The sequence below is a fragment of the Castor canadensis genome, chromosome 4 (assembly GCF_047511655.1).
Source record: "Castor canadensis chromosome 4, mCasCan1.hap1v2, whole genome shotgun sequence".
Classification (NCBI taxonomy): Eukaryota; Metazoa; Chordata; class Mammalia; order Rodentia; family Castoridae; genus Castor; species Castor canadensis.
In genome coordinates, this window is record NC_133389.1 from 50,199,272 (window position 1) to 50,224,600 (window position 25,329).

The window sequence follows — 25,329 nt, forward strand, 5'->3', positions numbered from 1 at the left end:
ATTTGGAGGTGGTGGTACTGGGTTTTGAACTCAAGGCCTCAGGCTCTACCACTTGAGTCATACCACCAGCCATTTTTGCTTCAGTTATTTTTCATATAGAGTCCCATATTTTTCCCCTGACCCATCTAGACACTATCCTACAATTTACACCTTCTATGTAGTTGAGATTATAGCAGTATATCACCATGCTCAGCTTTTTTGTTGAGGTGGGGTCTCGATAACTTTTTGTCTGGGTTGTCCTCAAATCCTCTTGATCTCGGCCTTCCAAGTGCTAGAATTATAGGTGTGTGTCACCACTTCCAGCTATTGCAGTGATTTCTGATAGACATCTTTTTAAAATGCATTATCTACTTTGTTGGTTTATTAAATATAACCTTATCTTGAGGGCTCAAGATCATATGTCCATGATATGTTTGCACTTTCAAGTTATCTAGCCAGACTGCTTCTTTTTTAAAAGCAGCTTTCCTCCCCTTTGCCCCCTCCCCCCCAAACAATGTATGCACATATGAATAAATGAATAAATTTTCAAAAGCAGCTTTTGTGGTGCAATACACACAAAATCAGTGGAACTAAGTACATTCACACTGCTGTGTAGCCATCACTATAATCCATCTCTAGAACTTTTTGATTATCCCTAGTTGAAACTCTGTATACTAAATCCCTGTTACCGTGATTGCTTTTTTCCTGTTTCATCTCTTTTGTTGCCTTGCTCATTTTAGCAGCAAAAAAGCTTATTTCTCTCCTTCTCCTAAAATATACTGCCAGCTGTAACTTGTTAAGAATTATGAAAGATAGTTTTAAATGCATGATATTCTATGGCCTCACATATTAATACACTTTGTTTCCAAGTTTGCTTTTAAGTCTTATTTTTCTCAGAACCCTACGAATACATCAAAGTAAACAGCTGTCATTTACTTCCTTCCACACCTCTGCTCATGCCATCCTTTCCATCTGGAATGCCTTTCCTATCCACCCTTCCAATGCCTACTGAAACTTTTCAAGGTCCAACTCATATTGTAACTTCTCCATGGAGGCTGCTTGACCACCTCAAATTGTACCCATCTCTAGCACTCGCTTTCAATTTATTACTACAGCTATCATGGAAGCTAATCCTACCAAATTTTATACTGTAGTTATGCTCCTCTTTTGTCAATCAAACTAGAAACTCCACAAAACAGGAACTGAACTATATGTTCACTCATCATTTGTTCACCCATTTATTATTCACTTAACTAATACTGTAAACTCTGCACAAAGTGCCCAACAAATGTTTGCTGAAGAAACAAACAGAACTCTAAGCTACTGGGTTTTGATGAGTGAGTCAATAAATTCCATCTCCTCGGTTTGCACTTTTGTTAACAATAATTGTGTTTACCTCTGAGGTCTTAGTTGTGTTCCAGATGGTTAATAGTCACCTGTAAAATAATGATAGTCTTATTACATCAGTTACCATCAGATTAACAAAATATTTCTGAATTAAATCATTATTCTGCCAATTGATAAATTTAATTTACCATCAAACCTCAACGATTTTGTTGATTCTAAAAAAAAGGTTGCAATACTCCAGATAGTCATTATTGCTCACAATTCCCCTTAAAGGACTGTTCTCTTTTCCTTAGTCCCCTGTAGTCTTAGTTTGTCAATGAAGAGAACAAACGTAGTGTGTGCCTGTAGGGGCACATGTAAAGGAGAAGAGCTGGTAAAAAATTTCCCCGCTTTTGTGTCTGAGTTCTTTTTCCAGCATGTAACTCCACCCGAGATCGCCTTCTCACAGGCTAAGCCTCTCCCGGTAAAGAGGAAGGGAGGAGACAGCTGCTGAGGAGACGTGGAGATTTTGCTTATCTTTGGCAAGGGATCCCTCTATCCTGGACGCTGTGCCATCCATATCCCAATCCCTTTCAGTAGAGAACTACGCGTGCCAGCCGATTTGATTTCAAGAATAAAGATATTAAAAACAAATTCTAGCTATGTTAACCTAGAATCCATACTTCCGGCCGTTACTGCATTCCTTTCAACGGCCCTGTGAAACGGGAACTGTTATTTTAGAGAAGAGAGAATAGTCCGTGAATCACAGGGCCCATGAGTCACAAATCCGAAGCCTGTCACCAATGTGACACCGCGGCCACCACTTCCCTAGATAACCCACCCGCCTACGATTCCCGGGCAGCGGCCGCCTTCCGGCTGCGCCCATTCGTCCACTTTCCCCAAACCAGGAAAACCACCGGTCTTTTCCCGCCCAGCAGCGCAAAGCTGGCAGACCGAGGCCGCCTACGTCCCTTCCACGCCGAGGGTTACCCAAGAACCCGGACTCAGGCGTCGAACGCCGCACCTAAATTCAGTCAGTACGGGAACTCCCACCGCGGGCTGGCCTTTCACCAACAGGCCGCTCTAGCCCCGCTGGGAGCAGGCAATCTCGTTGCTCTGGGATGACGTCATCACCCGGCGCCGTGGCGGGCACGCGCAACCAAAAAGATGTCTCCGACGCCGCCGCTCTTCAGTTTGCCCGAAGCGCGGACGCGGTTTACGGTGAGTTGAAGGCGGGAGTATGTGGACCTGACCCAGTGCTACTTTTCCCTTTCATCTCCCTGCAGTTACTTTAATTTTTTTCCCCCAGGATAAAGCGGGACAGAGGGTAACGCCGCGGCGCCCGCTCCCGGCCCCCTCGGGGACTGGGAGGTAGGAAAAGGCGCACTACCTGCCTCTTCCGTGGGTCCTCTGTCCGCCTCGCCCACCCGCGGCCGAGTCCCGGAACCCAGCGTTCCGGGCGCCTTTGTGCCCGGCGTGGAGCGCTCGCAGCAGATTGCCTCCGGGCCGGTCTAGCTCCTCTGGTCATTCAGCTGGGCAGGTGTCTCCAGAAACCAGGCTGATGAAGGGATATGGGTGGGAATGGTTTCCGAGGGGAGCCGGGGTTCCCGCCCCGCCTCCTAAGCTGCCAGGTGGGTGTTGCTGAACCCGGTTCACCACTACTATCTCATCCTAAGAGATGGCTAAGCAGTAGCAAACACCGTCTTGGCAAGGATTACCAGCTGCATTGTGTTCTTGTCCAATGGAGAAGTTTGAGCATTTGGGAAACACTTTACGGAGCACTTTCATGTGAGCCTATTTAGCTATTAGAATAACATTAAAGTAGGCTGTTTTATTATTCATCGTACATGAGATAGAAACTGAAACTCTCAAAAAGTGATTACAAAATGCTCTGGGTTTTCTGACCTTGGAACTTCCCTGGTTTTTTGTTTGTTTTTTGAATGATGCCCACCACAGCAACATATACATGAAGAACTGTTAGAAGCCATTCGACTGCTTTACCACTTGCACCATTTCATGCATAGTTTAACTAGTCAGGTATTTAACTGTGTTTAGGTAGTCATAGTGATGGCAGAATGAAAATTTTGTGAAAGAAAACAATTCTTTGTAGTTAGTACTTTGGTTTGCATGGTTCCCTCCCTCCCCGATAAGGTTTTGATGGATTATATGTTGTTTATGTCTCAAGAATCATTTTCTTCCATCACAGTAGCCCTCAGAGGGACTTTTTCCCCTCTCAGTTTTTTTCGGTGGGGGCAGGGGGAGGGCTTCCAACCTAGGATCTTGTGTATGATAGCAAAGCAAGCGCCCTACCACTGAGCTACATCCCTGCCCTCAAAGGGATCATTTAATTGGAGATCATCTGCTTCAATGTGTGATGGTATCACCTAGAGATCTTATTAAAAGATTCTGAATCATTAAGTCTAGAGTGAGGGCCACAGATCTTGCAGTTCTAAAAAAGCCCCAGGCGAAGCCATGGCTGCTCATGGTAGTAAGGATCTACAAGAATCCTTCCATTTATCTAGTGAGGAAAAGGAAGCATAAGGACATAAAGGGATGTGCCCCAAATTACTCAGGTTCTAGTGGTAGAGCCAGGAATGGACACTTACAGTATAAATCTAACCCTTTGTAATGTAATATGATGACTTACCAAATGTATGTAAATTTATAAAGAATAAATGACTTTGCAATGTTTTTGTGTTTACATTCCGATCACTTTTAAGACAACCAGAAGATGTTTTTATTCACTGCTTATTGTGTCAAAAACTGCTGAGCAATGTATCTGAGGAGGTAGGAACTGAGTTGGTCTGGAAGAATGAATAGAACTTGCTTGAGCAGGTGGGAGGAACAGCATGAAAGTGTGAACAAGCTAGAATGAGTTTGATAGGAAATGGTGAAAGAATGCCCAGACCTTAGTTGAGGGTAACATTGTCAAGGAACTTGAAGGAGCTACAAAATTTCAAAACCAAAGCATGTAAATAAGAAGCTATATGGAGATTTCTTTTTAAAAGCAGAATACTCTTATGGATGTGATATTTAAAGAGATTGTAGGAGGAAAAATATCTAGAATGAAATAGTCTGCCTAGAAGCTCTTGCCATATTTAAAGTGATGGAGATCTGTTTCATTAAGTGGCATTTGAAGTAAGGATTACTGTGAATGACTGTCAGGTCATTTTTTTTTTCTTTTTTTCCCCAAGTATAAACATTTCTTATAGTTAGAAAGACAGACTATTGATGAGCAATACTTTTTCAGTAAACAATAAACAAAAGCTCTCCAATTATTTGCCATTTTATTTTTCTAGAAATCTACCAGAGAGGCCTTGAACAACAAAAATATCAAGCCGTTGTTGAATACCTTCAGCCAGTTACCTGGCAGGTAAGGCATTATTGTCCATGAAAAATACCTGCCTGAATATTTATATTTACACTGAGCTGTTTACAAAACAAGGATGTCTTTTGTTTTTAATAGTGAAAATGAAAAAAAATGCACTCTTGACCAAGCTTTCAGAGGTGTTCTAGAAGAAGAAATTGTAAGTATATTTCTTCTTTGTTTATTGTTAAAATTTTGCTGGCTAATTAATAAACTACGTTACCAGAAAACTGCTTTTATTCTTAGAAGGGATATTTCGACATCTTTTCCTTTTTTGAGCATATTGCCTTGTGAAAGCTGATTTTATAGTCAGTATAGGGTTATGTCATAAAGATTTTGCTAGCACAGGTGCAATTTAAGGGTTTGGCATAAGAAAAGGTGGCATGTAGTCTTAGTGAGCAAGAACTGTAGTGGTTGAAGGTGGATTATCTCATTTTGCTGTACAAACAGTGGCACATCCTGGAATCTGAATTTATTTGCCATAATATAGAGTCCCTTTTTCTCAGACAATTCTAGATCAAACTGATTCTTTCCTTTACTTCAAAGACTTTGTCACTTATCCATTGTAAGGCATTGGGAAAGTTACTTTCCTTTCTGAGCTTCAATTTCATTTGTAAGAAGGGAAATCCCATTCTTTAGCGTTATATGAAACAACATAATGAATGCTCAATAAGTGCTTATATGGTTGTACTGTCTCCCTCCTTTATAAGACCATTCCTCAGACATTCATGCCACAGTATTAATGTTCAGGCCCTACCTTTGCTATGTACCACTGATTGAGTCATGGCCTCAGCATGGTTGTGCTTGATTAGCTTCTAGCCATCATGCACATATACCATTTTCCTGAGTCCTCTGGATTTTGATTGAATCACCTGATTTTTATTGATATGTTTCTACAAATAGTCTGCGTATTATTATGTGTTGTATTTTCATATTAGAAAGTAATTTTTTTCTATAAGAAATACCTATATTCCGTACATGTAACTATTTAATGTCAGAGAACATGTTTTTATTGTTACCAAATCAGTCTGAACTTTTATTCCTAACTTATTTCTCTTCTGTTGGTAGATAAATCATTCATCATGTGAAAATGTTTTAGCTATTATTTCTCTTGCTATTGGGGGAGTAACTGAAGGTAAGTATGGTTTTGTTTCTTTTTTTTTAAAGTTATCTTGGGCAGGACACGTTTTATTTAAAACTTCTTCACATACTTCTCCACCTATCTAATTTTTATTTGTCTTTGGTTTTTTGTTTTGTTTTATTTTATCTTTTTGTTTGGTTGGTTGGTTTTGGTTTTGCATGGGTAGTGCTGGGGATCAAAGGCATGGCCTCACATTTGCACTGTGCCACTGAGCTACATTCCCAACCCCTTGTTCATTCTTAAGTTCTGCCTGACTCCCACATTTGCCAAGAATTTGTCCCTATCAGTTAGTTCACTTATTTCTCAGCTCTATTACCCAGTGCACATTTTGGCATTTTTTTTGTTCTCCAGTTGTTTTATTCAGTCAGTAAATATTTATTGAACATCTACTTTGTGCCTGGTACTGAGCTAGGACTTCTAGATTCAATAGTAAATAAACCATATTCCCTACATGTAAGGAACTAGTGGGTAATGGAGGAAACAAATGTTGGAATGTTTTACTGTGCTGTAAATGCTGTGGTTGAAGTGTGCTTGAATGGAATAGAGCAAAAGTGATTCCCTAAAGTCAGAGTTTAAATGAATTCGGAAAGGTTTTTGAAAGGAAGGTATAACCTGAGAGGAGGGACTTGAGGGATAACAAATTTGTCAGAAACAAAAGGAAATAGATGTACAGAGGCTAGGCTAGAGAGCTGTACAGAACAGGAGGGTGAAAAGATAATGAGAATGGTGACGAAAGAGACAGGAGAGGTGGATTACGGTTACATGTAAAGAGTTTTATCTGCCATGCTAAAGAACTGCGGAAGAGTGATAGCATTGGGAGAGACTGCTGGTAGGAAAAGTAGGGGGAAGACTATTAAAATGGAACAATGGCAGTATGGGACAAACTAAATCAGGCACAGAGTAGGAGCTCATTAAATATTTTCAGAAAGAAGAAATGAAAAAGTACTTTGTGAGCATTCTTTAACCAATTTGGTTAAAATACTCATTTGATTAACTCAAATCATATATGTGAAAACTGCCTTTAATCTCTAACTCATTATTGACATGTACAAAAACTGGAACACACAAAGTAAAAGTGGTCTTCCAGTGTCACAGCAAGCTATTTTGGAAACTTAAATTCTTTTTTTTTTTTTTTCATTTTTCTTTTATTATTCATATGTGCATACAAGGCTTGGTTCATTTCTCCCCCCTGCCCCCACCCCCTCCCTTACCACCCACTCCGCTCCCTCCCTCTCCCCCCCACTCAATACCCAGCAGAAACTATTTTGCCCTTATTTCTAATTTTGTTGTAGAGAGAGTATAAGCAATAATAGGAAGGAACAAGGGTTTTTGCTGGGTGAGATAAGGATAGCTATACAGGGCATTGACTCACATTGATTTCCTGTGTGTGGGTGTTACCTTCTAGGTTAATTCTTTTTGATCTAACCTTTTCTCTAGTTCCTGATCCCCTTTTCCTATTGGCCTCAGTTGCTTTAAGGTATCTGCTTTAGTTTCTCCACGTTAAGGGCAACAAATGCTAGCTAGTTTTTTAGGTGTCTTACCTATCCTCACCCCTTCCTTGTGTGCTCTCGCTTATATCATGTGCTCATAGTCCAATCCCCTTGTTGTGTTTGCCCTTGATCTAATGTCCACATATGAGGGAGAACATATGATTTTTGGTCTTTTGGGCCAGGCTAACCTCACTCAGAATGATGTTCTCCAGTTCCATCCATTTACCAGCGAATGATAACATTTCGTTCTTCTTCATGGCTGCATAAAGTTCCATTGTGTATAGATACCACATTTTCTTAATCCATTCGTCAGTGGTGGGGCATCTTGGCTGTTTCCATAACTTGGCTATTGTGAATAGTGCCGCAATAAACATGGATGTGCAGGTGCCTCTGGAGTAACAGTCTTTTGGGTATATCCCCAAGAGTGGTATTGCTGGATCAAATGGTAGATCGATGTCCAGCTTTTTAAGTAGCCTCCAAATTTTTGGAAACTTAAATTCTTAAATTCTAATCTTTACCTGTTAAAGTTTTATACAAGCTGCGTAATCATCCATTCATCCCTTAAGCATACTTAAATGAGTTTCACAGTGCTGTTTTCCTTGCCTAGTTCATAACTGAGCAGTGTATGCTTAGTTCATTGATTAACTTGATACGTTACTCTTGCAAGACTGGTGATGGTTTTAACACAAAGTTGTAAAGCCTATACTTAGAACTTTTACTTTGAGAAAGATGAGAACTTTTGTGAACTTAAAACTGTAAGTAAAGGTTTAGATATATTTTAATTTTAGTTTGAGGGGAGGAAAGTTTCTTTTTAGAAATTATTATTGTTTATTTATGTGACATGTTTTCAAATTGTCCATAAATGTTTTATTTAATTCAACTTAGCCGATACTTATTGAGGTACTATTCCATGTCAGACATTGGCTAAAATATTTTAAAAAAATAAATAAATGCCTACCTTTAAAACACTCAGAGTCTGTACTTCAGAAGTAATTAGTTAGGACTAATGTAGATTTATGTGCAGTGTGCTTCAGAAGCATAGATGAAGTAGTTTGCTCAACAATAGTACAGTTTTATTAGGTTAGCTGACATTTATTCTATGCTTTGAAAGATGGAGTCAAAATTTGCCATATGATAAAGAGGAGGAAAACTATTTAGGCAGAAAAAAATATTGTAAACAAAACCATGGAAGTATGAACATAGCACCACCCATGTTTTAAGAACTGGAGAGAAATATCTGTGGCCAAGGTTAAGGTAAGCAGAGACATCGGTATGGATGCTGTGTCATAGGTTGTGAAAGTTCTGGGAGGTAGTATAAATCAGTGGTTCCCACACCTAGCAGCTCATCAGAATTACCAGCTAATCTCTATTTTTAAATGAGATTACCAGACCCTTGCTTAGTTCTACTGGTTCATAATCTTTAGCAGTGGAATATAGTTTCTTCAAGTTGTATGAGTTAACTATGCCAGACTATATAGCAACAAAAGGCAGAGAGCATATCTCTCAAATCTCTTGGATGCAGAGGACATATGATGTCACAGAATCTTAACTGTCACTTAGATGTCATTTAGTCCAGTCTCATCTCTGGCCTAGTCACGTCCCTGACCAGTGATTGTCCAGCCTCTTCTGGACCATGCCCATTGAAGAGCTCACTGTTTGAGTCCTGTTTGATGGTCTGACTACCTCAACCCTTGTGTTGAAGTAAAATCTGCTGCTTTATGCCACCCACTGGTTCTAGGCGGTATTCCTCACATCACATTCCAGATACTGCCTCACCAGTGTAGAGTAAAGCTGGACTTGCTTTTTCTGGACATATGTTAATGCAATGTTTTGAGCTTACATTACCCATGGATTTTTCCCCCCACATACCATATGCAATAGGCTGCAGTTTTTAAACATACTGTTAGCAAGTACCTATTATCTTACAATAGAAGGAAGAATGAGTAGGGATATGAAAGGTTTTTTTTTGTTAGTCTAACTGACCTTAAGGAGAATCTTTAATTTATTGCTAGTCTTCACAAGCATTGACTTTAGAGATAAGCAGTAACTTTGTATTTATTCTTTTCTCTAATATGATGCTGTTACTTTAAATGTTAAAATCATATTTGAAGTCGATTTAAACCTTTCTGTTACCTTTTTTAAAAGTAATTATTTCATATCGCAAAGACAATTTAGCAGCATTACAAAACATTTGGAAATGAGAAAAAGGGAAAATACTAGTCATAATTTTTCTGCTTTTTAAAAACTACCATTCATTTTGGTTTATGGTTTTAGTTTCTAGTTTTTTTTTTAAAGTTATTGTAACCATAATATAATAGTTTTTAATCCTGCCCTATTCACCTGACATTATCTCAGAAGTATTTTTCCAAGTTATTATAGTCGTCATAACCATCGTTTTTAATTGGCTGCATTATATTCTTTTGAATAGCTTAGTGGTGAAGAGAACAGACTGTGGAGCCAGACTGCCTGGGTTCGTATCCCAGCTTTACCACATACTGGCTCTGTGATCTTGGGCAAGTTATTTAATCTCTCTGTGTCTCAGTTTTCCCATTCTATGAAGATATGATTTACCTCACAGGTTGTAGAGATTGTGTTATTATATGTAAACCATTAAGTATGCCTAACATATAATAAATGCTCTGGTTCTTATCAACAATTACTGTAATGTCATCTTTTATTATTGAGTGCACACATCAAAAATTACTTAAGTATGTCCTATTTTGGACTTTTAGGTTGCTTCTATTTCTTCTTTAAAAGCATTGTTATGTGTGACAGTGTACCTTTTTAAGATATTCTTCAGAGCTGGGCGCTGATGGCTCACACCTGCCATCCTAGCTATTCGGGAGGCTGAGATAGGGAGGATCATAGTTTAAGGACAGCCTGGGCAAATAGTTTGTGAGACCCAATCTCCAAAATAACCAGAACAAAATGGACTCAAGTGGTAGAGCACCTACTTTGCAAGCATGAAGCCTGAGTTCGAACCCCAGTCCCACCCAAAAAGAAAATTAAAAAAAAAAAAAAGATATTCTTCAGAATTATTTTTACTCTGCATTTCTTAAACTTTTAAATTGACTTGTGCTCCACTTGAAGGTATTTGTACTGCATCTACACCTTTTGTATTGTTGGGAGATGTTTTGGATTGTCTTCCTTTGGATCAGTGTGACACAATATTCACTTTTGTGGAAAAAAATGTTGCTACTTGGAAATCAGTAAGTGCTTTAGTTTCTTTTCCTGCTAACGTTATCTCTATAGATTTAGAGTTCTGAGGATAGTTTTGTGTTTTTTTGCTTGTATTCCTAATATTGCTTATTGCCAAAAGGTTTGTCCCTGTGAAAGAATTATATACTGTGCTTTCTTGGGAGAGCCAAATAAGAACCTTGTGTAGAGAAAAATTTAAAGTGTAAAACTTGATTGAGTAGTAAAAATTAACTTGAAAACACTTGCTTTCAGCCAGACGTGATGGTTTACACCTATAATCCCACCACTCAAGAAACACAGGCAGAAGGCTAACCTGGGCTGCATACCAAGAACCTGTTGCCAAAAATAATAATAATAATAATAATCAGATGTTTACAACAGTTATTTAGGGTCATGTTATCTTATATGTCTGAAAATATTTTTATTTCATTGAAAATATTACTAGATTTAAAAAGTGAAAGTAGCATAGTAGGTTCACAGTATGTTAGTGTTCCTTATTATTTACCTGTGACTTATTAGTGAAGGAGTTGTCACAACTGAAGAATAGTAATTTCTCTCTTAATTTCAGAATACATTCTATTCTGCTGGGAAAAATTATTTACTTCGTATGTGCAATGGTAAGTAATTCAGTAATAAAGGATTGATAAATGTGCCCAAAACTGGTGGTTTTATGAAGTGTCAGTAATAACATTTTAAAGATAGATTAGTATCTGTCTTTAGATAGATAACAGTATCTAGATAGATTAGTGTCTACTAAGTGACAGTTTCATTGATTAAAACTCATCATTCACTTTAAATAAAATTGTTCCTTTTCTAGGTGCAAACTTAATGAAAATTAGAAAAATTCAGTAAAATATATCTTCTCCATGATGAACTTGTTTTGTTCCTAATTTATAGTACTTTTTTGTAACAATGGTTTCTACCCTCATTTTGAGAACCATTGCTTTAGGAAAGCACTGGACAAACTGGTTAAGAAATTTATGGTAGTAATAAACAGAATGACCTTTTCTATGTAATGTTTGTTTCCATACATTGTTAGATCTCCTAAGAAGATTATCTAAATCCCAGAATACAGTCTTCTGTGGACGAATTCAACTCTTTTTGGCCAGGCTTTTTCCTCTCTCTGAGAAATCAGGTAAGCTTTTATACATTAAATAAGTTCTCTGCCGGAAAATTGTTTCCACTTTTTAGTGGATTAAAATCTGTCATAATAAGAAAAATTATTATAAGACATTGAAAGATAACAGAAAATTATCAAACTCATTGGTTTTTTTTTATAAGTTGAAAGCTTATTAATAATGTGCAATTGAATCACTGAAATATGTGGATTACAACCATACTATCTACATTTTATTTCATAATGTAAACCTGTTTTCTGTTTATACTTTTCCCCTGAATCACTACTGTTTACCCATAGTTCCTTTCCTTCCTTCCTTTTCTTTCCCTCTTTCTCCTCCCTTCCTTTTCTCCCTCTCCTCCTTCTCCTTTACAGAATTTCATTGTGAGATATGATATTCATACAGAAAAGTACATAAAGCAGATATAGAGTATAGTAATTATGAAGCAAACACACTTTGAATAACCACTGTCATTTAGCTCAATAACTGGAACACCAGTTCTCCAGAGCTTTCCTTGTGTGCAAATCTGTTCAAGTATGCCAGATTTTAGAATTTCTTCACTTCATTTTTGCTATCTTACTATAGAGCTAGCATACCATCTACTTCATAAATTGTTGTGAGGATTAAATGAATTAAAATACGTGAAGAAAGTACAAAGCCCTTGAGTTCATACCCCCTAATGTTGCCAATAATAATAATAGTAATAGTAGTAGTAAATATGTGAAGAGCTTACAATAGTGCCTGCTTGTAGTAAGTTCTATAGTGTATGATAGGGGTTTATGTGCTTTCTTGTTGTCATACTAGGCCTAGTATGTATGTAGTCATCCTTACGTATGTACTCAGGATTAATACAGATTTACCACTTCTTGTATTTCTAACCTTCTGGCTGTGATCATTTTCCCTTAGACTTTTCTTCAGTACATGTCTGTTACCTGAAAATCTTTATTTCTCTTTTGTTCTTGTACAGTAGTTCCTAGTTCCAGTAGATTTACAGTTCTAGGTTGGCACTAGATAAGAGATTTCTTTCTAGATTGGCACTAGATAAGAGATTTCATCTCATCAGATACAATCTTTATTTTATCTTCTGGTCTGCCATAGTTCTATAGACAAATCAGATGTCTAACTTTTTTAAAGATAATCTAAATTTTTTCTTTGTCTTTTTTTTTATTTATTTTTGAATTATCATACTTTACTAATACAATGGAATTTCATTGTGATAATTCCATACATGTTTACAGTGTACCTTGAACAAGTTCACCCTCTCTATTATATTCCCATTCCCCCTTCTTTGCTTTTGTTTAGTTTTACTCTGATGTATCTATGCATGGGCTTCTTTTTATTTATCCTGCTTGGGATTTTTGGACATCTTAAATCTACAAATTAGTATCTTTTTTTCAGTTCATAAAAATTTTAGCCATTTTCTCTTCAGTATTGTTTATGTCTCTTTTTCTTTTTCCCCTTTTTTGTATCTCCAATTAAATAGCCACTATGCCTTTTCACTGTATCCTCTATCTATTGCCCTTTTTATTTCTTTAATTTTTGAATTTTTAAAATTTTTTTTGCCATACCAATGTTGAACTCATTTCTTTGTGCTTTCTAGGCAGGTGATCTACACTTGAGCCACTCTGCCAGTCCTTTTTTTGCACTGTTAGTTTATGAGATGGGGTCTCGTTTTATGTCCAGACCAGCTGGGACTGGTTTTCCCCGTCACTGGGATTGCAGGTACATGCCACTGCGCCCAGATCTCTTTATCCAATTCTGAATAATTTCTTAAGAACTGTTTTCCAGTTTAGTGCTTCTTTCTTCGCCTTTCAATAATTGCTGATAAGGATTTTTTATTTGTTTATTTTTTTGTTTTACACTTAGGTTTTTTGTTGTTGTTGTTGTTGTGCTTTGGTACACTGTGGCATTTACAAAAGTTCTTGCAACATATCAAATGTATCATACTTGAATTCACCCCTTCTACCATTCTCCTTTATCCCCATTCTCCCCCCATTCCTGGAATAGTTTCAACTGGTCTCATTTTTCTATTTACATACATGTCTATACAGTATTTGCAGTATATTCACACTCCTACACCCTTTCCCCACATCCTCCCTGCAGATAGGACCTGATCCTCCCTCCTGTTCTCCAATTTTGTAAAAGAAAAAAAAATGCTATTTTTATTTAAGATAGCTATACAAGGTGTTTCCTTGTGACATTTCCATGTACCTATGTATTATAACCCGAATTGATTCACTCCTCTGTTTTTCTTCTTTCTACCTTAGTTCCTTTCTTAAGGTTATTTGAACAGGTTTAAAAATTCTATATTTATTTTTGTATAGAAATTTCATCAGCCATATTCACCTTCTTAACTTCCTTCCTTTACCCTTCCTCTCTCATATTTGATTTTTGTTTTAATTACCATAGTGTTTCTTATTTTCAGAAGATCTTTTCTGTTATATCACTTTTTAATTTATATCCTACTAATGTCTTCAAGATTGCTTCTTATTTTTTAAACGTGGGAAGTTTTTATTGTCTGTATCTGATTATTCCAGATTCTTTGTGAATCTGTTTTTAACTGTCTGGTTCAATTATTTCTTACTCATGGTCTCTTTTCTCTTTGTATGTCTGCTTATTGTTAGGTGTTATTTTTGAGGAAATACCTAAGGCAATAATTTTGAGGCGTGGGACAGATACCTTTCTCCAGATAGGGTTTTCGTTGCTTCTGTCAGTCCCCTAAAGGGGGACTACTACCAATTCAGTATTACTGTAATCCAGCCCAGTTGTAGGCCTGTGGTTCCCCAGATCATTCTGAAGACATGGTACTAGGCTACAGTTTGGTTAATCTCTACCTTTAGATGTAGCTCTATAAATTCCCAGCTTTAAAGATGGCTGAGTATAGGATTTCTTAGTTTATTAGATTCCTTTCCTTCTTAGGCCCAGGAAGCTAATAAAAGAGTAGCTTGGGGCAAGAGTGGAGAGGAGTAGCCCAAATAATCTATATAAATGTAAGTAAATATAAAAACGATAAGCAAAAAAAAAAAAAAGAAAGAGTCGCTCAATTTTGCAAGTGATTCCTCCTGTTTGGGAAGTGCCCTCAGGTAAAAGTGGCTTTCGAGTGCTAGCCATACATTGTTTATCTTTTTGGACTTTGGATTTTTCCCAGGTATTCATTAACATCAGCTCTTCACTGTTTCTAAAAAATTAATCTTTCTGAACCGGAGGTGTAGCTGGACAGAGTGGTTGCCTCACACACATGAAGCCCCAGTTTTAATCCTCAGCACTGCAAAAAATTAAAATCATTCTTCTGTTTCATTGCCTGAAACATGAACATGGTGTATACTCTGTAAATGTTTATAAAATTAATACAATTTGTCCTAACTTTTTGCTTGTCCTTAATGAGAGGATTAATCTGAGTAATTTAGTCTCCCATTCCTGGAAATCTCACCTTTTAAAAATTGCTTTTCTTTTAATAGCTTAATTGAGATGTAAATTCATACCTGAAAGTTCACCCATTTCAAATGTATCTGCACGCATTAGCTGTCATTCCCCACTTACCCAACCCTTATCCTCTCCTTCAAGCCCTAAGCAATCATTAATCTACTTTTCCCTAATCTAACAATCTAATCTCTCTATGTATTTTCCTATTCTGGGCACTTATATAAGTAGAACAATATAATTTGTGTTCATTTGTGACTGGCTTCTTTCACTTAGCATAGTATTTTCAGAGTTATTTATGTTGTGTTATTATTTCATTCCTTTTTTATATCCAGTTAATATTCACTATATAAATGTGTCACATTTTGATTATCTACTCATCAATTGATAGACATATGGGTCATTTCCACTTTTTAATTATTATAAGTACTACAATGAATATTTTGTACAAGTTTATATGTAGGTGTTTGTTTTCATTTTTCTTACATAAATGCTTAAAGAATTGCTAAGTCATGTGGTAACTCTTAAGTTTTAATTTCTCCTGAGCATAGATCCAAGAGGAGCATTGTAGGGTCATATAATAACTCTCCATTTAAATGTCTGAGGAACTAAACTGTTTGCCAAGGAAGCTTACCATTTTGCAGTCCCATCAGTAATGCATGTTGATTCCAGTTTTGCCACATCCTCGCTAACACTTTTATTTATTCAAGACAAATTGCCTTTTGATTACTGTCATTTTAGTGAGTGTAAAGTGATGTTTCATTATGCTTTGATTCCCTAATGACTAATAATGTTGAAGCATTTTTCATATGCTTATTGGTCATTTTTATGTCTTTCTCTGACATATTCCAATCTTTTACTCACTTTTAAAATTAAGTTACATATCTTTTTATTGTGGAGTTATAAAAGTATTTTTATATTCTTGATTCTGGATATCAGATTAAATTTGCAAACATTTCCTCACATTTTGTGTTTTCTTTTTTGGTTTTGGGTATTGAACCCAAGACCTCATACATGCAGAGCACATCTTCTACCACTAAGCTACACACCCTGTCCATATTTTCATTTATCTATTTTTTTCTTTTGTCGCTTGTGCTTTTGATGTCTTATCTAAAAAAACATGTCCTCACCAAAGGTCACAGAGATTTGCTCCTCTTTTCTTGCCTTTAAGTCTGTGTGTGATCTGTTTTATCTCTTTTGAGTTCTTTTTTATATGTGTGTTTGGTAGGGATTCAGGTACTTTTTTTTTTTTTTTTTTTTTCTCCAATACTGGGTTTGAACATGGGGTCTCTTGCTTGCTAAGAAGGTACTTTACCACTTTAGCTACTCTGCCGGCCTTTTTTTGTTTTGGGTATTTTTGAGGTAGGGTCTGGCAGACTTCGCCCAGGCTGGCTTCGAATTGCAATTCTCCTGATCTTAGTTAGCCTTCGAGTAGCTAGAATTGCAGGCATGAGCCACCAACGCCCAGCTCTCAAGTTCATCCTTTTACATGTGGATACCAGTTGTCCCAGCACATTCATTGAAAAACTGTTCTTTCCCTCATTTAGACTGCCATCTTGCCTTCTTTATTTATACCTTCAAGATAATTGCCACCTTAGGGTCTTGGTGCCAGCTCTTCCTTCTGTAAGCCCTTTTATTCATTATTATCACATGAGCCACACTTCCAGCCCTTTTTGCTTTAGTTATCTTTCAGATAGGGTCTTGTACTTTTTTTCTAGGGTGGCCTTGGACCACCTACCTATGCCTCCTGGGTAGCTTGGACCACAGGTGTGCACTACCACATCTGGCTAGTGTGTTGAAGTAGGGTCTCAACATTTTTGCCTGGGCTGGCCTTGAACTGCAATCCTCCTAATCTCTGCCTGCCAAGTAGCTGAGATTACAGGTGTGTACTACCACACCTGACCCTAGTGTTTATATCTTATTTAACCATGGTACAGTTATCAAAACTAAGAAATTAACACTGATACAGCATTAACTATTTCTGTCTCTCGTTTCTTCTACATTTATTAACAGAGATTCTACCATAAGGAAAAGTTGTCTCTTTTTCTCTCATTTACTTATTAATTTTTTCAACTATTTCCAAATGAACTCATGGATATTTATTTTGTTCTTTGTGCTGTAATCCCATCTATCATTATTTACTTGGTTGCTCAAATTGTTCCCATTTTTAGCTAGTGGTAGCTCTTCCAGATTTTTTTGGCAGGATGTTATCCAGGCTTATCTTGTATTTTCCCTACCCCGTATCTGGAATTGCCCACTTTTCCAAAAAGCCTAGTTCCCTTTATTTAAAAATGGTAGTTAAACCAAGATCTGAGCCTTAGATATGTTCATTGCTATTGGAGTATCACTTCTTCTAGGCCATCTAAGTGGGCAGAGCTAGAAAAGATATGGGTGTAATACTTACTCACATGTACACACACACACCTATATTTATTTCAGTGTCCATATATTAAAATGAACAGCAACAAAAACCATGGAATCATACTGGTGTTTCTGAGTCAAATCCAACAAACAGTACACCTGTTTGTTGTTGTTTGTGTGAGTGTGTGTGAGAGAGAGAGAGAGAGAGTGAGTGTGTGTGTGTGTGTGTGTGTGTGTGTGTTACTGGGGTTCAAACTCAGAGATTCACACTTACTAGTAGAGGGCTCTACTGCTTGAACTACACTCCCAGCCCTTTTTGCTTTATTTTTCAGATGAGGTCTGGAGCTTTTTGCCCAGGCAGGCCTCAGCCTGAGATCCTCCTACTGCTATCTCCTGAGGAAATGGGTGTGTACCTCTACACCTAGCTTGTGTTTTGAGATAGGGTCTTGCAAACAAACATTTTGCCTGGACTGGCCTCAAACCATGATCCTCCTATCTCTGCCTCCAGAGTAAAGAACTGCTTATCTTTAATTTTTTTCTCTGTCAGTAAGAAACATGGCTCTCATTACCTATAATATATTTGCTTATTATTGTTTGATACAATCTATATTTATGCCTTAGTAAAAATATACTCTGTGCATTCTTTGTTCTTTATTCTTTGTTCTTGAATAAAAAGGATTGACTAAGCCAGGTGTGGTAGCTCACAGCTGTAATCCCAGCAAGTGAGGAGGTTGAGGTTGCGGGATAGAGAGTTGAACGCCAGCCTGGACTACATAGTAAGTTCAAAGGCAGCCTGGACTACACAGCAAAAAAGAAAAAAAAAGGCTAGGCATGGTGGCTTAACCTGTAAACCCTAGAGGTGGATATCAAGAGAATCGAGATTTGATGCCAATCCAGGCAAAAAGTTAGCAAGACTCCATCTCAGCTAATAACCTTGGTATGATGTACATGCCTGTGATCCCAGGTGTGCTGGAGGCCATAGGTAGGAGGATTGGGGTGTGAGACTGACCCTAAGCAAAAATGGGAGACCCTATCTCAACAATAGCCTAAAGCAAAAAGGAGCAGAGTGTTTACCTAGCAAGCACAAGGACACTCTACAGATTCAAGACAATCCCCATCAAAATCCCAATGTCATTCTTCACAAAAATAGAAAAATCAATCTAAAAATTTATATTGAAGAATTAAAGACCTCTGGATAACCAAAGCAATCCTGAGCAAAAAGAGCAATGCTGAAAGTTATCACAATACCTGATTTCAAATTATACTACGGAGGCATAGTAACAAAGACAACTTGGTACTGACACTTAGAAACAGATATGTTGTAGACCAGTGGAATAGAATAGAAGATCCAGAAATGAATTCATATAACAACAACCATCTGATTTTTGACAAAGGAGCCAAAAACATACATTGCAGAAAAGATAGTCTTGGGAAAGCTGGATGCCCACATGCAGAAGACTCACCCAAACAAAAATCAATTCCAAATGGATCATAGATTTTTTTTTTTTTGGAAGTATTGAGGTTCAAACTGGATCAAAGATCATAATATAAGATCTAAAGCTTTGAAACTTGGGAAAACACTTGAAGATGTAAGGTAGGCATAGGTAATTACTTTCTGAATAGATCTTTAATTGTTCTGGAAATGAGCAAAAATTGACAAATCATCAAATTAAAAAGCTTTACACATCAAAGAAAACAGTTACTGTAAAGGAGAAGCCAAAGAATGGGAGAAAATCTTTGCAAGCTATTCATCAAAGGATAAATATCCAGAATATGTAAAGAGCTCAAAAAAATTAAACATCAAAAGAATAAATAAGTCAGGTGCTGATGGCTCACACCTATAATCCTAGCTACTCAGGAGGCAGAGATCAGGAGGATCATGGTTTAAAGCCAGCCCAGGCAAATAGTTCATGAGACCATATCTCGGAAAAAAAACCCTTCACAAAAAAGGGCTAGTGGGGTGGCTCAAGGTGTAGGCTCTGAGTTCAAACCCCAGTACTGCAAAAAAAAATAATAATAATAATGCAAGTAACAAATGAGCAAACAAATTGAACAAAAATTTCTCAGAAGAGGTGCAAATGGCTAATAAATACACAAATAAATGTTCAGTATCTTTAGCCATAAAGAAAATCCAAATCAGGGCTGGCAGAGTGGTTCAAGTAGTAAGAGTCCTGAGTTCAAATCCCACATTGCCAAAAAAAAGAAAATGCAACTCAAAATGACACTGAGATTCCATCACACCATAATCAGAATGGCTGTCATCAAGAAAACAAACTTAGCAGGGTGCTGGTAGCTCACACCTCACTCGGGATGTATGTGTATAGGTATCAGTGAAACCCCTGTGTATGATTCTTTTATGCTAATAAAAAAATCAAACATATGTCATAATTTATAATTCTTTGTACTCTACAGGTACCTTTAAGATGTAAGTTTTAGAAAGTATTTGGAAATCAAATATGTTGTTTCTAACTTGTTCTTTTGCTTAATTATGTATTTAACATATTTTGGGTATATGACATAAGTTTGGGTATATGACATAATTTGCTTAATTATGTATTTAACATATTTTGGGTATATGACATAAGTTTGGATTTACATTGAAAAACTCTTTTAAATAGGTCTTAACTTGCAAAGTCAATTCAACCTGGAAAATGTCACTGTCTTCAATACCAATGAGCAGGAAAGCACCCTGGGTCAGAAGGTGAGACTGATAAGCTTTTGTTAAGATAATTCATATGAATGGACTGCTAAGTCATCAAAAATACGAAGTATTTCTAATTTATACAAGTAATATGTCTTCTGTGTAAAAAAAAATCAATATTTAAAGCAAAGTATAACTACTCTTTAATCAAAAGTAGATTATGGTAAGTTTTTTATGGAGTAATTGTACTTTTTATTAAAATGGATTATCAGAGTAACTGTAGTTAGTTTGTTTTTTTTTTCCAGTACTGGGGGCTTGAACTCAGAGCCTACAAGTTGACCTACTCCATCAGCCCTTTTTTGTGATGGGTTTTTTCCAAGATAGGGGCTCGTAAACTATTTGCCCTGACTGGCTTTGATCCTCCATCCTCCTGATTTCTGCCTCCTGAGTAGCTAGGATTACAGGCGTGAACCACCAGTGCCTGGCTTGTATTTAGTATTTTAATAATAGTAATCATAAGGTGGATTGTGGAATAGCTATGATTTTTTTTTTTTTTTTTTTTTTTTTTGGCAAACCTGAGGATTTGCCAAAACTTGGGTGTTTGAACTAAGTGCCTTTTACTTGCTAGGCAGGAACTCTTGTTACTTGAGTAATGCCTCTTTTTGCTTTTACTTTTATTCTTTTTGAGATAGTATCTAACTTTATATCTGACCACAATCCCCCCATTTATGCTTCCTGTGTAGCTGGTATGACAGGCATGTGTCACCATACCCAACTTTATTTCCATAAATACATATTATGTCCATAAACATTCATAATGTTCTTTGTTAAACTAATAGGACTTTTTGTGTGTGTGCACAAATCTAAGTTGTTATTTCCCATGTGAGGTCATACAACATAGTCCTTAAATTTATTTTTCTTTTAACTGATATTTCTGTATCAGTACATTTAGATCTGTCTCAGTTTTTTAAGAGCTCACAAGTTAGTCTTTGAATTGGATATGTCACAATCCCACAATTTATCAGTGGGATAAACTCTTACAGTAAAAAATTGTGAACAGCATTATAGCAAATAGTATAGTTTATATCATTGCTAAATTATGCAGCTGTCTCCTTAGGAAAAGTAATGTTGCTAGGTCAAAATATATCTCAAATTTTGATAGCAGTTGCCCAGTTACTTCTCAAAAAGGTATAACCATTTATACTTTTTTTTTTTTTTAACTTAAGGCTTTGTACTTGCTAGGCAGATGCTCTATCACTTAAGTCACACCCCAGCTCTGTACCAGTGACAGGTAGAGAATGCCTACCTGTCTCACACTGGGAATTACCATTTTAAAAAAAAACAAACAAACCATCTTTGGGGATGGTGGAGTGGCTCAAGTGGGCAAAACACCTGCCTAGCAAGCATGAGGCTCTGAGTTCAAACCGTAGTGCCACCAATAAAAAGAAACTTTGCTTAATTGATGAAAAAAACTTAAAAATAGGTTGTTTGGTTTTATATTTTCTTGATTATTTTTAAAGTTGAGGGACTTAACTATATGTTTATTAGCATTTGTTTTTCTTCTATGAATGAATTGCCTCTTCCTGCTACTTACCCATTTTACTCTGGAATTGTCTTTGTCATATATATTTCCAAAATATTTTGCCATGAACCCTTTGTTCCCAGAAAGGATCCATTGACCTTGTTTAGAGAAATAACTAGGCTGAGTGTACACTATGTCTTCATGATTGTGTTATGTCATTGTCATACTACTCTCAAGTTCTTGGATTCCTGCACATATAATTCCCATTGCCTCAGATGGTTATATGTCTGAATAGTTACTGTAACTATACTTCTCTAATGGTTGTGTAGAATTGTGTAAATGGCCTAATGCTGTGGCACTTATATTCTGCCTGATGACTGCTTCATGACAGGCTGTCCATTTTTTTTTAAAATTTAGCACACTGAGGATAGAGAAGAAGGGATGGATGTAGAAGAAGGTGAAATGGGAGATGATGAAGCTCCAACAACTTGGTAAGTTGTTAGAATTTATGATTTCTTGACTTACAAAGATAGTCTCTTAATGACCTATCAAGTACTAGATTGAAGATACAGACAAGGAGGCAGGAAATTGTGCTTATAGATTTTCTTGTTTATATATAGCTTTCATGTGTGTGGATTAAAATAATCATAAATCATTAACCAGCTACTGTTGGTTTCTAAATTATGTACAAATAGTTCATTGTTTATATAGCCTACCTTATGCATATTGCCAGCGTTTGAGAAGCCAATCATTGTCAACCTTAGGAGCTCCTCCCCTTGTTCTTCTTGGTGCCTGTGGGTATTGGAATGACTTTTAATGAAAGGAAACCTCCCTTTCCTCTCTCTCTTCTTGCTCTTACCACTCTGTCTTTTCTGATCCTCTACACCCCTAATCCTTCTTTCCAAATAATTTCTAAATAGTATTAGAAGCAATGAGGAAGGGAAGGAATGATGTAAAGGAAAACTTTCACCAGCACTCTTCCAGGATCTGGGGTGATGGAAGTTTACCATCAGTTGTAATATAAAAAACAAAAAAAAATTCCATCATTACTGCCTAAAAGATCAAGAAGGAGATTCCTTTCTCTGCACAGGAAGATGTATTCTTGGTATCACAGATCTTAAATTCAACCACATATCCCATAAGAAATGTTGAGAAGTAGTGTGACTCCAAGCTAAATTCTAGTACTTCCTTGAGCAAGTTTCTTTCCCTACAATTCAGATTCAACATCTTTAAAATACTGCAATGCTTCTAACTATAATTTTTGAGAGGATTAAATAAGATAATGATCAGAAATGGTCTAAGGCACTTAGTTATTGTAGTTGTTGATGTTGCATATAGTGGAAAATTTAAAAGCACTTGGACCAGTGCTGTTCAGTGTCCACTAGCTAGCTATTATTAGCTATAGTTAATTTTTTTAGAGACCTATTTATTTCTGTACATTATGGATAGATAGACTAGGCTTTTAGTTCTATGAGCAACTCTGGGCCAAGGTAGTAGGCTCTAAGGTAATGGGTTACCTGAGGTGTAAACAGAGCACCCAAAGACACTCTTAGATTCTGCCCAGGCTCTGGAGACAATTCAGCTGTATGGTTATGGTCATAATCTTAAAGTCTTGGCCCTCGGACTTACACTGTCCCATGTTCTCTCTTAAAGTCTTGGTGCTCAGACTTGCAGACAAACAACAGCAGCCACGTCTAAAAACTGCATTAGCGTAACTCTTAAAGTCTGGGTCCTTAGACTTGCACTGTCCCATGTTTCCTCTAATCTCTAGCATAACTCAACAGCAGCAGCCAACCAATCAATCCCCCATCAAAAAACCCCATAAAAAACCCTCCGTGTCCTCCTTCAGCAAGTCTTTTATATCCAGTGGAAACAAAGAGGTGGAGCAATAGCCCTTGGTGGGGGAGGTGACATTGTAATAGTAGAAACCTGCATTCCTAATGTAAACAACGTAGGAAAGCAGCTGTGCTGCATTTTCTTTCGCCCCCTCCTTCTGTGGCTGGGGCCGTGCCAAACTCAGCAGATCATTGAGCACAACTGTGCTTATGTTAAGTTCTCATAGGCTTCTCGTAATCCACTCCCCACACCAATAAAAATTTTTATGATAAAGTTCTAATGTGTAACATCCTATAAAATTGTTCAGTGGTTAAAACATACATCAGGTTTTATAGGTCATTTTGGTTGAAATAGTTACAAGGCACTCTTATGTTTTGTTGTTGTTGAGATGGGGTCTTGCTGTGTTGCCTAGGCTGGACTTGAATTCCGGGCTCAAGAGATCCTCCTGCCTCAGCCTCTCATATAGCTAGAGCTACAATCACACTCAACTGCACTTGAGTTTAGACATTCTATATAAGATAGAAACTCTAACTTCCAATTTATTATTGCTTGAAAATGTAATAAGTAGTTACACATGCTTTGTATGGACAAGAAATTAAAAAGCTTCTGCAGAATGGTGAAGGTAAACTGCAGTAGATTGAGTAATGAATGGAAAATAGTGAAGTGGTAGCACTGAGTATAGACAACTCTTTGAAGAAGTCTAGCCATGAATGAAAAGAGCATCTAGCAAATGGAAATATAACCATCAAGGGAGGATTTTTTAAAAACATTAGTGCCTCAACTATGAAAGTTTCCTAATATATAGAACTACTCTGCAATTGATTCCGGGGATGAGGATATAGGTCAGTGGTAGAGTGCTTTTGGCTAGTCCCCTCAAGGCCCTGCATTCAATCCCCACCACAATAAATAAATAAGTAAATAAAATTTATTCTGTAAGGCACCTCAGACACATACCAAGCCAATTAAAAATAAAGAGAGAAATCAGAAGCCTATACAGGGAGATGATAATTAGCAAGTTTGAATAAGATTGTTATTGGTGTCAAGCATTAGATTAGATGTTAGCTTCCTGGCAACTGAGGCAAAAAGGGACATACAGGGTTTTTTTTTATAAATTGGCTTATAATTTTATGATTGTCTCTGACAGAAATAGCCTTCCATTTTTCTTTAGACAAAGTTCCCTAGTATTGTATTCAAGAGGTATTTATTATGATCACTCTTGATCTATTGTAATGAAGTGACCTCAGTTGTGTATAATCTTGCGTGTGTGTACATACATACATTTTTATATGTAATCTTCAAAAACAGTTTTGTTTCAGAAATATCCTTTATTAAATGTGTTGAACTTGACAAATATTGGTTCTTGGTATTTCATGGGTACAAATAATTTATATAGTGCTTTTTTTTTTTCTTTTTTAACTCAATCCATAGAAAACCCAGAGATATAATCACGTTGTAAATCAGTGAAGTTGCTTTACTTGTAGAAAGGTTGATATTCAGATCATTGTTTTCCTGTTATCAGAGTTGTACTTACTGGTTTTGGGAAGAATGAAAGCTAACAAGTCCGTAAGATTTTTTCAAATACTGCTAGTTTTTATAAAAACTTTTGGCAAGAGCTAGATTTTGTTTTGCTTTTGTTTGTTTTTGTGGTACTGGGGTTTGAACTCAGGGTCTTATATTTGCTAGGCAGGCGCTGTCCCACTTGAACCACCTCCCAGCCCGAGGAGCTAGATTTTGTCAATTAAAACTGTCAGTAGTCTTCATTTTTGGCTTGAAGCAAGGACTGCATGCTGCAGATACTAGCTGTTACTCTGGCAAAGTTAATACTCTTTTATTAAAATTAGGTATATTTCCTTTTATTTACTTCACAGTACACATATTTCAAAGCCAGTGTAACCAGAGTTAAGTATACCTAAGCAGAATTTCACACCTC

General features: G+C 36.9%; 2 protein-coding genes across 6 annotated transcripts in view; one reads left to right on the forward strand and one right to left on the reverse strand.

Moving 5' to 3' along the window:
• The window catches only part of LOC109674794 (proteasome subunit alpha type-7-like), a 101,510-nt gene extending 98,620 nt beyond the window's left edge, over positions 1-2,890 (reverse strand). The window contains exon 1 of the mRNA XM_074070132.1: positions 2,696-2,890. Within this exon, the coding sequence (XP_073926233.1) occupies positions 2,696-2,833 (138 nt within the window). The 5' untranslated portion in view covers positions 2,834-2,890. The remainder of the gene's footprint in view (positions 1-2,695) is intronic.
• The window catches only part of Thoc1 (THO complex subunit 1), a 56,043-nt gene continuing 32,901 nt past the window's right edge, over positions 2,188-25,329 (forward strand). Inside the window, exons 1-9 of one of the 5 annotated variants that reach the window (XM_074070126.1) lie at positions 2,188-2,526; positions 4,605-4,678; positions 4,772-4,832; positions 5,741-5,807; positions 10,394-10,512; positions 11,070-11,118; positions 11,541-11,636; positions 20,019-20,101; positions 21,981-22,054. In XM_074070126.1, the coding sequence (XP_073926227.1) occupies positions 2,473-2,526; positions 4,605-4,678; positions 4,772-4,832; positions 5,741-5,807; positions 10,394-10,512; positions 11,070-11,118; positions 11,541-11,636; positions 20,019-20,101; positions 21,981-22,054 (677 nt within the window). In that variant the 5' untranslated portion in view covers positions 2,188-2,472. Of the gene's footprint in view, positions 2,527-4,604; positions 4,679-4,771; positions 4,833-5,740; positions 5,808-9,752; positions 9,774-10,393; positions 10,513-11,069; positions 11,119-11,540; positions 11,637-17,736; positions 17,806-20,018; positions 20,102-21,980; positions 22,055-25,329 lie in introns of those variants that run through there. The other 4 variants (XM_074070127.1, XM_020169081.2, XM_074070129.1 and 1 more) reach the window with 4 other exon arrangements.